Below are 14,266 nucleotides of genomic sequence, written 5' to 3' on the forward strand. Positions count from 1 at the left end.
CTTTTGAGGTAACCAGAAAGGGACTCCAATCCTGGTGCCTCTCCTTGAATAGTCTTCTAACCAGCCCACCGCCCCCTGGCACGAGGGCCCCGGGAAGCATTTCTCCCAATAGCACTCAATCTGCTAGCACTCTCGCTATTTCTGTATGTTTGTGGCAGGAATTTACTTATCATGAAGGTCAAGAGATAAAATTGTGGTATATAGTTTAAGGGTGGGCCACCTTAGGATAATGGGCTTCCCCTTAGGATAATCGACATTTCATCTTTAAATTTTTTTCTGTAATATTCAGCCTCTGAAATTCCATTTCATAAGGTAATGAAGGAAAACTTTCTTTTCTTCCCCTCAGCCCATGAGTACGTTTTCATAAAATTTGCCAATTGAACGAATGTAATTATTAAAGTTAAACCTTCTGCTCATCATGCTTTCAACATTTAAAAATCTCCAAAGAGCTAAAATCTTTTTTATTTTTGGTTTTCCCAGTAATTTATTGAGATATAATTGAGACATAACTTGGCACTTCCTAATGTTATGAGTTAAGCAATTCTCTCCCAGAATTACTTACATATTTTTGCATTACTTTAAAAAAAAATAGATTTTTCAGAGCACCTGGGTGGCTCAGTCGGTTAAGCATCTGACTTCAGCTCAGGTCACGATCTCGCGGTTTGTGAGTTTGAGCCCCATGGTGGGCTGACAGCTCAGAGCCTGGAGCCTGCTTTGGATTCTGTGTCTCCCTTGCTCTCTGCCCCTCCCCTGCTCTCACTCTGTCTCTCTGTCTCTGTCTCAAAAATAAATAAACATTTAAAAAAAAAATTTCCATCAGCCTCGTTGCTCCTAATTCATTTTCAAGTACATTTAGACTTATTTGGAATATTTTATCAGAAAAAATAGTCCTCTTCAATATTTGATGGCCTTAGGAAATAAAATGTTAGTTTAGAAGAGCAGAGCTGTGTAGATTGAGCTCCTGGGTATTCAAAAGCAGTCCAAAGATCACAGCCCTGGAACAGGAAAGGGGGTGGCGGTGGGGAGGCTATAGGTGAAAGTGAAGTGTGCAAAATGAGACATCTTGGACTGAGTAGAGATATTAAGCTGAAAGAGGCAAAGTTTATAAGCAGAAAAAAGAGAATAAAAGTAAATAGGTGGGGTGTTGGGACTCAAACCATAGGTACTCATTAAATTTTACATCCTTTCTCTATATAGTTTTCTGCTTGTGGGAGTACACAAACACACCCAGGTATGTAATGGAATAAAAGGTCATAATAGTTAGGGCTTGAAGTAATTGTGTGCCAAAAACTTTAAATGAATTACCATCCCATATTGAATGTTAAAATACTCATGTGATGAATCATCACATAACCATATAATGAAAAGAGGTCGTCTTCTTCAAATATGTTAATTAAAATAGTTCTGTGTTTACTTATTTTTAGCAAAATAGCAAATACTGGGAAGCAAGTACAAGGCAAAGAGTACCTTCTATCACTGCATGAACTTCTGGCCAACCTGAGACACCAAGTCTGGAATGAAGTAAGTGCAACAATCAAGTCTGACTATTGGTCATCTTGAGCCAGACCAGAACAGATCAACTAATCCAATCCTCCAGAAAACAGAATCAAGTGGAAGTCTGTGGGCATTTATTGACAACGGAAGGTTAAGAAGGAGTATAAGCTGTGGAGTTAGATCTAGATTTAAACTCTAGACTTACAGGATGTAAGTAGCCACTTAAAAGCTTCTGTAACCATAGGAGGTATCTTCACTTCTGTGAAGCCTTCTTCTTATGCAGAATACAGGTTTTAATGCCTAATTTGGTTGCTGTGAGGTTTAAATGAATTAACGCACATAAGGTTTCCAACACAGCAGTTGAGACATACTGGGCCCTCAATAAATGGTACCTTAAAAAAAAATGTTCCCTTTACATAATAGTTCCTTCTGCCCACCAGAGCATAGAATGGGAGCTTGGACCTCTCCCTACTCTGTTCATGAGCCATAGTCCCCACTGTATCTGAGGCAGTTGGCCATTATTAGTCAAAAAGGGACAAACAATATGTCTCTCTAGTCAAACTAGCTAAGAATTGTGCCTGACCCTCCTCTCCCTTCAAGGAACCCAGGTACCTCAGACAATTCGAGAGTGTGAAAGGAGATAATAACTACCATGACATGAAAAAGCATTACTGTGAAAGCTCATTTTTCTGGTTGTATTTCCTTTGAGTGTGTTCAGAGCCTTGGTTACATGGACCCAGCCAGAGTCTGATACCTCCTAATTGGTTTTCTTTGCCTGCTTGAAAGCTTCGATATATCTTCTTGTCACTCAACAGGTGGCAATTCTTATCTTGGTTCAGGCTTAAATTGGGTGTAAGAGAACTGTAGATGTAAGAGGAGAATTAAGGGATCACCCACCTCATAGGTCGCATAGATTTCACATAGGGTATAGTGAAAAAAGCAACTGGACTTGTGGCTGAAGCCTGGCTTCTTGACTTCTTGCTAGTTTTGGTGAAGTCTCAATATCTCTCAGCTACAAAATGATAACTCTTACTCGGTAGGATTTTTGTGCATATAGTAGTGGTGAAATTGCTTTATAAATTGTATAGAAGCATATAAAAGAATAGTTTCTATTCCAGTAGAACTGAATTTGATGTGTAAAATAAATACGAGCTGTATGGAATTTCAATATCAGTAAAATTATCTCCACTTATGAATTACAATACTGCTTTAAAACAAAGGACTTTTTTCTAATCCTGTGTGTCTGTGAAATGTATTTCATAGATAGCATATATTATAAATGATCAGTAATTTTGTTATCTGATTTTAAATTAACATCATGATACTAGTTGCAACCATCCTATAAACATGTGAATTATTCTCCTTACCATTTGTAGTATTACTTAAGTATCCAGCAAGGGTATATTTGGAAATATCAAGTGCACAAATCCATTTTTAATTTAGGAAACCCAACAACTCATATATGAAAGTATTTAGCTGTATCTCTACTAACATGAGAGAAATGGGGCTGGTTTTATAAAACCTATGACTTAGATATTTCGCTCTTACAATATAAGAAAATAAAACAATTGAAACTGATCTGACCTTTGTGGGCTTTTTTTATAATATCTTTTTTTATTTTTATTTTTTACTTATCTGTATTTCCTGATAGGCAGAGATAATGACATAGTGGCCTATTAAGGGCAGAGAAGTTTCTATAAAAACCCACACGAGGTGGTTTCCATTGTTTCCTGCATGCTTACTTGCAGTCAGTTATTCCAGGAATTACCTTTGTTTGCAGAAAAGAAAACCAGGTAGAAGATCATGGCGAGTTCTGACTGGGGATATGATGACCACAATGGTAAGAGTTCTTCTGTTCATGTAAAACAAAATACTAGCTCATTGCCTTTTCCAGTAAAAGAGATATTGTGCATTTTTTTAAAAAAGTAAATAAATATAAATATAAATAAAATAGCTGTACAGTCCTAGGTTAACAGTTTGAATTGCCTGACTTGAATAATTATAATAACTTTGTATGTACCCTTAACAGTTTTCCTTTGGGACATGGTTGTCTACAAAATGTGTTCTCTGTCTCTTCCTCTTTCTCAATCTCTCTCTCTCTCACCTGTATTTTAGAAATCTAGTGCTAATTGTAAAATATTTATTGTGGTGTTGACAAATACACTATTTCATAGGATAGTATAGAAAAGGAGCATTCTTAAATGTTGAATTTTCATTAAGTTAGACATAATATCATTTAAGACACCAGAATTAATCCTAGTCTAATAAGCAGAGAACTAGTTATCCTCCTAAAACTTGGAATCAGACATGTGATGATTGTATGCATGTGTTTACCTTGCTAGGTCCTGAACAATGGGGCAAGCTGTACCCCATTGCAAACGGAAATAACCAATCTCCCATTGACATTAAAACCAGTGAAACCAAACGTGACACCTCTCTTAAACCTATCAGTGTCTCCTACAATCCAGCCACAGCCAAAGAAATTATCAACGTGGGACATTCTTTCCATGTAAGCTTTGAGGACAATGATAACCGATCAGGTGAGCCAAAAGATCCTTCTGGTTATGTTTTCTTTAACTCTTCTGGGACAAATTAAACAATAGGACTTTAAGAAACACAAACACCATCCTCGGTCTTTTGTGCATGTGTGTAGTACACATAACTTGGCTGCGATCTGGTGAAGCATCTTGGACTTCTGGAAAACTCCCAAGTGGTAAAGCCCTTCTCTTCCATGACACCAGCCCATCTCTTCTGGTCTCTAGAATCTTTGCACTCACTTCACACTCTCTAAATAAACAGTATTTTTTCCCAAGAAGGGTTAATGAACCATCATAATGAATATAGAATATAGAACATGAAACTGAAAAGGCAAATATTCTCTAATTGGAATGAGGATGGAGGAGCACAGTAGGAAAGAGAAACGGAGTGAAGAATGTATTTATTTTTTACAGCCAGAAAAATAGCTCTGTTGTTGTGAAGTTCTCGGGTACCAGTAAGAATGTAAGTCTTACATAAATCTTGCAAGATTTATTCAGTGCTTAAATGCACTGGTCTATCTCCCCCCACCCCCCACCCCCGCCCTCCACTGCTATACTATAGTCACTGAATTATCTTCATACCCCAGAATCTGGCACATTTCCTGCTACATGGTAAGATTCTCATAAATGTTTCTTGAATAACTATCAAATGGCAATTTCATAAGACAACTCTACTGACAAAAAGCAAGACTTGTTTTAGCACTTTCCTGCAAGGTTCTGACCCTAAATTTTAAGCACCTTGGGGCTATGTCCATTGTTATATTATATAAGATCTGGTGTTATGTGTGTTTAATTAGCCATATGATTGTGTAGACTCTCTAAAAACGACATAGTCATTCAATGTTAAAATTTTTTAAGTGACCTCACTGACCCCCTAGCACTTTCTTTCGGTCCCTGGACAGGCATTCTCAAACAACGCTGTCAAGATACACTGTTGTGTTTTGACTAGTAAAAAGTATGTGATGAGTAATTTGTTACTCAAAATAAATTACTAAAGATCTTAATGCATACTTCCTATTTAGTCTTTGTTGAAAGAATGAATGAATAAACTTGCAAATTATAGCAGATTCGAGGAAATCCTTACAATTCACCCACCTTCCAATATACTTTCTTGGCAACAGAAAAAGGTAAAATTACAGCTCACGGGCTGAGAATTGTATATAACTCAATGCAATGGTCAGGGATGCACCATACATATGAATGCCATCATCGTGGATGTGGGAAAAAATCCAACAAGAAAAAGCCTTTGGCACCAGCGTTTGTTTTTAGTTCTACTTAATCCATTTTCGTGTTGGATTATGTTAAATGCAAAGATAAGCAGGAGCTTATGATCATAAAACTAACAGTAGTTCCCTTTTTCTTCTAGTGCTGAGAGGTGGTCCTCTTTCTGAAAGCTTTAGGCTCAGTCAGTTCCATTTTCACTGGGGCCGCACAAATGACTATGGTTCTGAACACACAGTGGATGGAGTCAAATATTCTGGAGAGGTAATGTAACTTAGTAACTGAGACATAATTACACTGAGAATTACTCTCAGAAGCAGCTGCTTTACTACATAAGACACCATTATAATAGCTCCAAAGGAATGAGCATTCTGGTCTCTATAGGAGAACTCCCAAGCCCCTTTAAAATCAAACAGGCACCTACTGAGTTTGGCAATAGAAGGAAATTTTGCATGTGAAAAAGGTAGCTGAACTTGGAGTTGAGCTCCTGAGCCCAAGAAGCATCTTTCTCTTCAGAATGCCTTAAAAACTGTTACCTTGACAACAGCATCAAGAGGAGACACTGCTCTCCTTTAAAGCTCTGACTCTAAGCTGACCACACCATTTGCTTCTAATTCAAATGTTCAATTTGGACACACCAGTGGCATAGGTGTAGCCAGGCTGGAACACTTTAATAAGACTCTACTAAGAGTGCAAGTTTAACCATAGGAATGTATACAAAGAATAACATACGCCTAACTGAGGGCCTGAGGGCTCCTGCTGTAGGCCACCACCCTCCACCCTCTTGACTTGCCCTCACACAGAAGTCTGTGATCCATTTCAAGACTCTTCGTCTGTATATACATAGAAAAATCAAGAATATTTGCATCAAACTGTCAACAGAGCATCTGGGAGATTGAAAAAGAAGAACTTCTGTTCTTTATATGTATTAATATAATACAAAATTATATATATATATATATATATATATATATATATACACACTCCCATATATACAGGTTGACTTTTTATTTTACTTTTACAAAATGAATTTGTAATACAAATAGTTTTGCAATTTTTTCTACTTACCAATTTATCATAATCATTTTTTTCGAAGTCAGTAGAGTTAATTCTACCTCATTTTTTTAAATGTTTGTATAGTATTTCATTGTATAAATATATTAGAATGTATGTAACTGCCTCCCCCCCCGCCCCGATGGACAATTGCAATGCCGTTTGCTTTTTGTTCCATTGGTTTTTGACTTTTACCAAAATATGCTGCAACAAATACATATACCTTATACCCCAGTGAAAACACATCAGTGGGGCAGATTTTTTTTTATAGGAGGGATTACTAGGTTACAGGGTATGTGCTCTTATTATTTTGATAGAAGTTTTGGGAATTATATACACATATAACTGGCTTTACATTACATTGTAAAGCTTGGCTAATAACTTTCAATACTACAGAAACCTATTAAATGTTTCTTCCCATTTCTCCCTCAAAAAAAAGTAGACTAAAATTAAATGGACTCAGAGCCTAAATTAATACTATCTTTTTAGATGGGTATCTGGCTGTATCTAAGAAATCGAAATCAGTGATTCTCTCATCTAATTTAAGAAAAATAAAAATAATCCAGGCTAGAGATGAGAGGCACTTAGCCACAAAATTCCACATGTGATTGAGGAAAGGAGGGAGGGAGGGAGGGAGAGCAGGAGTTGGAGGGGAGAGAGGAGGAGGGGAGAGAGGAGGAGGGGAGAGAGGAGGAGGGGAGAGAGAAGCAAGAACCAGAGAGCAAGAGAAAGAGACAGAAATTAAATAGGTGGTATGGAGAGAACTAGTTAATTGAAAGTGATGATTGACCAGATGATCACTTTATGTTAAGAGGTCATAAAAGAATTCTTTCAGTAGTGGCATTTGTGTTCAGCCCTAATTCTAGACAAAAGGCTGCCATTGACAGATTATGGGGAAGGACATTCCAGACAAAATCAGCAGCTAATGCAAAGCTGTGAACCAAGTGAAGAGGTATTATCTATGAGATGTGCTTGCTGAAAGAGGGCTATTGATGGGGGTGGGGAGCAAGAAATTAATGATAACTGTGGTACTTTTTGATTGAGCAATTAGGTAGATGATGGTACCTTTTCCAAAGTTGGGAAAATGAAACAGTTTTGGCAAGGAAAAAATCAAGAGTTATACTCTGGCCATGTTAAGTTTGAGATATTATTAGACATCAATGTGGAAATATCAAGAAGATATCAAGGTGACATACATACATATTGGATAGTCAGATCTAGAGTTCCACAGAGAGGTTAGGCTAGAGATAATGATATGAGAGAAGCCTACATATGCTCAAGAGAATGTGTTCTTGGCCAAGACTCCTAGATTGTCCAGGAACCCCTACCCATAAAATTACTAAAAAGTATCTCACATGACAGAAATTATTTCAACTGTGTTTAAAACTAGTCAGTTCAAATTCCTGATCTTTTTATACCAAAGCAATTTTTTAAAATAAATAATATTGAATAATTATAATACTAGGGGAAAAGAAATTTTACTCACTATTTCCCTGGAAACTGCAAATTGCACACTCTATTCAATGTACATAACCCTTCTTAAGAGTGAGAATATAGCCCTTTTATCCACTGGATAAAGGTTCACATAAATGTTATTTAAGCCAACAGTACATCTTCATATATTAACAAGTTAATTTATAACATTTTGTCTTCACAGAAGTATAAATAACTAATTGACCACATTATCATTTTTAGCTTCACATAGTTCACTGGAATTCTGCAAAATACTCCAGCTTTGCTGAAGCTGCCTCACAGGCTGATGGTTTGGCAATTATTGGTGTTTTGATGAAGGTGAGTTACAGAGCTCAGTTAACACAATTTCTTACATCAAAAAAGTATAAAATAAGGCAAAAGGATATCTGAGTCTTTCTTTTTAAAATGTTCATTCTACTAATGGCTACAGGTGAGCAAACAGTTCTCGAATATTTTGTTGCTTTGTTTTCTCTTGGTTTTTTCCCTTTTTTGAGAGAATTAAGTTTCAGGTAGGGCTAACATGGGAAGATATTGGAGGAGGGTGGAATTTCTATTTTCCAGCTTTTCTAAACTTCTTTTCCTCTAAACTTCTACTTCATAGGTTCAGGAATTTATCAATTTAATGTATCATCAGAAAAAAAAATACTAAGAGGATTATTGTCCCATAAAGAAAGTTCAGTTAATATTTAAAATGTCAGGTGTTGGGACACCTGGGTGGCTCAGTTAAGCATCTGACTATTGATTTCAGCTCAGGTCATGATCTCAGAGTTTGTGAGATCAGCACCCCCCCCCCCACTGCCCTCATTGGGCTCTGCTCTAACAGCACAGAGCCTGCTTGGGATTCTCTCTCCCCCTGCCCCTCCTCCACTTGCTCACTCTCTCTCAAAATAAATAAAGTTAATAAAATAAAATAAAATAAAATAAAATAAAATAAAATAAAATAAAATAAAATGGCATATGTTGCTGAAACCCTCTATAGGAGAGTCCCTGAAAAGTCCTATAGGGAAATTATTATTAAATTGGATATACTAGCATCTTTTGGGTTCTGCTCACCAAATTCCAATGTGACAGGTTCCCCCCACACCTCTAACAAGCAATTCTTGGGCACCAGCAGGGTGTCCAGGAATTCAATTCTAACACTATCTACCCAGAGATAGCATCAGGTTCCACAGGTTAAGGGTTCAGACTTGCAAGATTACAAGTCCCCCTGCCCCACTTCAAATGTCAGTCCTCAAGTCCAGATGGTTGTTACCTGTGCTTCTGACTGACTGGTTATAAATCAGAGATTCCCATGACCTCTTCCTTGGGTTCAAAGAGACTTGCTTAATTTGCTAGCATAGCTCACAGAACTCAGAGCAGTATTTTACTTAGTAGATTACTGGTTAATTATACAAGGGTATAACCCAGGACTAGCCAGATAGAAAAGATGCATAGGGCTAGGTATGGGGAAAGGCAAAGAGCTTCCGTGCACTGCCCAGGCACACTGATTTACCTGTATCTCCTTTAATTCACCAATCTGGAAACTCTCTGAACCCAGTCCTTTTGGGTTTTTATAAGAGCTTCATTATTTAGGCACAATTGATTAAATCATTGACCATTGCCAATTGATTCAAGCTCTAGCCCTGTCCCCTCTCCTGTCCCTAGAGGTCTGAGGGTAGAATTGAAAGGTCCAACCCTCTAATCCCCTGTTTGTTTCTCCTGGCAACCAGCCCTCACCTTCAGATTCAGTCTAGAAGTCCCCTAATTAACATAACAAAAGACACCTTTATCACTGTCATCACTTAGCAAATTCCAAGGATTTTAGGAGCTCTGTGTTGTAAACATATGTCTTATTATAAACATCACAGGTAGCTAACTTTTGGGATTATAGCAATTCTAGTTAACCTTTCTTGAGCACTTACAACATGCCACGCATTGTACTCATTATAACTAATAAAACAAGCCAAAAGTAAGAGGCTGTGTTTTGTATCACAGTTTTGCTAAATTCCTGGATTTTGTCTTGTATATCCCTGAACATCTTGTCCATATTAAATTAAAACCAAGGTTTTGTTTTCCACTTCATCTGTGGTGTGAAAAAATGACATACACAGAGCCATTTACAATGGAGATATAGTGGCCATTTCAGAGCTGCCTTGCACATCCTGCTTTTTGAACCTTAGAACTGGGCCAAACCACCAATATTCCAAGAAATCAACAAGAACAAGAATATCCTATTTGAGAGAACTAACAAAAGTGAACTTTTACGTAGTGACCACTTCACCTGACAAATCTGTAATGTACAAATCTCACCCTGCTTGTCAGCACCAATGAACTCTTCTCAAAAACTACTTACATGGGGGCGCCTGGGTGGCTCAGTTGGTTAAGCGTCTGACTCTTGGTTTTGGCTCAGGTCATGATCTCAAAGTTTGTGAGTTTGAACCCTCAGCTGGGCTCTGTGCTGACAGCATGGACTCTCTCTCTGCCCCTTCCACTCTCTCTCTCTCTCTCTCTCTCTCAAAATAAAAAAATAAAAAAATGTAAAGAAACAAAAAAACAAAAAACAAACAAAGTACTGACATGATCATCCTTCTCTTCCATAATTGAGTCTATGTCCTGTAATTAGAATGCTATTTGGGTTTCTACCTCAATGTGTGTGCCCTGAATTGTAATTCTTTGATCTCAAGTAAACACTTTACCTCTTGAGCTGGTTTCTTGTTTTTAGGTTGATGGTGGTTACACATTATGAACAACTTACAGAGCACAAGGGCCCACAAGGACATACAACCAACAAAATTCCCTCTCCTAAAGCAGAGAGAAAATATCTTACCTTTCTTCAGTTACGGTTTCCAATTGAAAAAAAAATAGCCAAACATAGGTTCACTTAATAATACTTTCTAACACACATTTTTTTTTAAATCTCCAGGTTGATAAGGCCAACTCACGACTGCAGAAAGTACTTGATGCCCTAAACGCAGTTAAAACCAAGGTAAATAGACTAAACACATTAGTTTAAATCAGAGAACAAGAGGGGCCCCTGGATGCCTCAGTCAGTTAAGCGACTGACTCTTCATTTCAGCTCAGGTTATGATCTCACAATTCCTGGGGGATCAAGCCCCGCATTGGGCTCCATGCTGAGAGCGCAGAGCCTCCGTGGGATTCTCTCTCTGCTCTTCCCCTGCTTAAGCACACCTGCGCATGTACACACTTTCTCTTTCTCTTTCTCTCTCAAAAAAAAAAAAAAACTTTAAAAGATAAATAAATAAATGAAAACATTTAAATTTGAGAACAAGAATCCACAGAACTACTGAAATAATTTACATATTTGAAGTGGGGAATAAGAAGACTAAAGCAAAAGTTACCACTCTGAAAATCAAGGTACTGCTTGGATATTGCTTGCTTCTGAAGTCTCTGACTCAGGTATTTGTTTTGTTTTTTTCTTTTTCACAATTATTATCTATTTCAGCAGGATGAAGCCTATAGAAGAAGTTTCATAGCCATTCAAATTTTCTTTAAAAACTATATCCAACTAAAATGTGATTTTTTTTCCCATTTCATGAAGAAAAAATGTCTCTATTTCTTTAGCAGTACAAAAATGCAGGAGTTAGGGGTATTTTTTTGAGATACCATTAACAAGCCATTAATAAACAACCAAAACAGAAATAGGAATAAATAGAATAAGGCTAAAACATAACTAGTTTGCACATCAACAAATAGTTTTGTCACTGGAACAGTTTCTGGCATCATTCCTAAAGAAACAGTAAATGTTTGGGGCACCTGGGTGGCTCAGTCAGTTAAGCATCTGACCTTGGCTCAGGTCATGATCTCACAGTTTGTGGGTTCGAGCCCCATGTCAGGCTCTGTGCTGTCAGCTCAGAGCCTGGAGCCTGCTTCTGGCCCCTCCCCAACCCCTGCTCACACTCTGTCTCCCTCTCTCTCTCTCTCTCTCTCTCTCTACCTCTCTCTTAAAAATAAATAAACAAAATAAATTTTTTTAAAGAAACAATAAATGTTTTATTCTGGAAGTGAAAGATCTTCTAGAGAATATAGATTATTTTAAAACTTCTTAACATTTGTTTATGTTCAGCCAAATGAGGAAAGAAGATTGCTTGGCCAAAATGCCAGTGTAGCAATTTTTCAGTCTTCTATTACTTTTATTGTTTATATCTACAAACACACCAGTGTATACTATATAGTAGGAAAATTAAATTTTCAGCTAAAATATCAAGACAATATATATACCAAAATTATATAACATAGATACCATATATGTATATGCTGTAAGTATTTTAAATCATAGTATAATGATACATTTCTTTTCCTTCCAGGGCAAACGAGCCCCATTCACAAATTTTGACCCCTCTACTCTCCTTCCTTCATCCCTGGATTACTGGACCTACTTTGGCTCTCTGACTCATCCTCCTCTTCATGAGAGTGTAATCTGGATCATCTGTAAGGAGAGCATTGGTATCAGCCCAGAACAGGTAGAGTATAAAAGGTGAAAGAGTGGGACTTAGGAGTGCAAAGCAGGAATATCACTTCAAGTCATAGTAAGGTGGACATTATGATTTCAAATAGATTTTTGAGGAGTTTGTTTTCCACTCCCAGTGAAAAACATTCATTTCTGACTTAGATCTATTGAATAATTAAACAGAAATGTGTGTTATAATACTGTTTTCTACTTTATAAAGAAAAAAAAATATGAGATTCTGAACTCCTACTATCTTTTTGACCTTATTAAAAAAAAATCCAACTTTGACAAGTGTCTTCCTAAGAGTTTGAGAAACAAAGAAAAGATTGTCACTGGAAATTCTACCAAGACTTTGAGGAAGTATGGCTCACAATAGACATACCTTGAGAGTTGACAAAGGTTTTTTGTTCTTTTTTGAAGGTTTTAATTATTAACTATCCAAAAAAAAATCTCTTTAATTATTGCTTATAATTATGATAATAATAACTACCACTGATTGAGCAAGTACTTTCATTAGGTGCCTTATACATGTTTTGTCAGCCAATTCTCAGAACAAACCTATAGGACAGGCAAGTATGTAGCCTACTGATAACATATGCTACATGCCAAGCAACATTCTAAGAACTTTATGTGTATTAACCCATTTGATCTTCACAAAAACCCATTGTAAATAGCTGATAGTGTTCAATATTTTTCCTATCAGCTATTTAAGGGGCCTGCTCCATACTACATTATCTGTATAAAGTTTTGCCTCTATTAAATCTGGAGCGATAAAATGGTGAGGACACACCAATTTCTTTTTCAGTTGCAATCATTATTTCCTTTTTTGCAATTTTCTTTTAATTGTGAAGTCAGTGACTTTTTTTTCATGCCTCAATAGTTTTATAGGCCAGTTGATGTTTTTGTGGAACTCTTAAAAGTCTGTCTACATTAAATGACAGGGTTTTTTGTGGGGGTTTTTTGTTGTTGTTGTTGTTGTTTGTTTTGTTTTTGTAAGGTGATGTTTTAAGAAAAAGGTAAGAATATATTTTGGGGTGGGAAAGTGATTATTCTGAGAACTCATAAATTATCACACATTGTGCCTTAACAAAGAAGCCTTCAGCCATAGCTGAAGTCACTTACTCTAAATAGGCTAGATTTTTAGCAGAATCGGACACACAAGCTGAAAACAAACTGATGGCTGTCAGAGGGGAAAGGGTGGGAGATGGGCATAACAGGTGAAGGGGAGGGGAAGGTACAGATTTGGAGTGAATAAGTCACAGGGGTAAAAGGCACAGCACAGTGAATATAGTCAATGTGATTGTAATTTTACTATACAGAAACTGAGGCCAAAAGCAGAAAGTCACTGACCCAATTAGCCCAGTTGACACTCTGAGAAAGTTGGCATTCTAATCCAGTCAATCCTTGATCATTTAAACCAAATACCTAGTTCAAAGAAATGTGAAGGAATTTTTGCCTTCCACCCTTCCAATTGGTGAAGTCATTGCAATCAATAACTTAGTTTTTTATATATCAGTGCATTGATTATACTGGAAATAAAGTGCTTTGTGTAACTTTAATAGCCTTTGATTCCTTAAATATTTTATTCTTCCTCCCAGCTGGCACAGTTCCGAAGTCTTCTATCAAATGTTGAAGGTGACAAAGCTGTCCCCATTCAGCACAACAACCGACCACCTCAGCCTCTGAAGGGCAGAATAGTGAAAGCTTCATTCTGACGGGAACAGGAAGGAACTTATCCTCCTTCCAGAAACACTGCCCTGCTTCTGACACAAACCAGTAAAACAAATTTTGAAGAAATAAAATTATTTCAATACTAGCAAGACAGCATAGCTGCAAATTTAATCTGTAGAACTGAAAAGTTTTAATTTTTGTTCTTAATGCTTAACTCAAATAATCATCTATAAGCTTGTTAAACTTGTGTGTAAATTCAAGTTTATTTTGTGGAATTATTTATAATTACAATTAAGGTATATTGGATAATTTCTTAGTGACTTGTTTCTCTTTCCACTTTATTCAGTTTAGTTGAACCAATAAAATAATT

At 36.8% G+C, this 14,266-nt stretch overlaps 1 protein-coding gene across 1 annotated transcript; it reads left to right on the plus strand.

Annotated features, from left to right (window-relative positions):
* The first annotated feature begins 3,297 nt into the window (after positions 1-3,297).
* On the plus strand, positions 3,298-14,041 carry CA1 (carbonic anhydrase 1). The gene is made up of 6 exons (XM_040487851.1): positions 3,298-3,334; positions 5,398-5,516; positions 8,001-8,096; positions 10,681-10,743; positions 12,083-12,238; positions 13,824-14,041. The coding sequence occupies exons 1-6, from the start codon at positions 3,298-3,300 to the stop codon at positions 13,938-13,940; spliced, it is 588 nt and encodes a 195-aa protein (XP_040343785.1). The 3' UTR covers positions 13,941-14,041.
* The last annotated feature ends 225 nt before the right edge of the window (positions 14,042-14,266 follow it).

This window comes from Herpailurus yagouaroundi, unplaced genomic scaffold, assembly GCF_014898765.1.
Source record: "Herpailurus yagouaroundi ecotype Mexico unplaced genomic scaffold, PumYag 165, whole genome shotgun sequence".
NCBI lineage: Eukaryota > Metazoa > Chordata > Mammalia > Carnivora > Felidae > Herpailurus > Herpailurus yagouaroundi.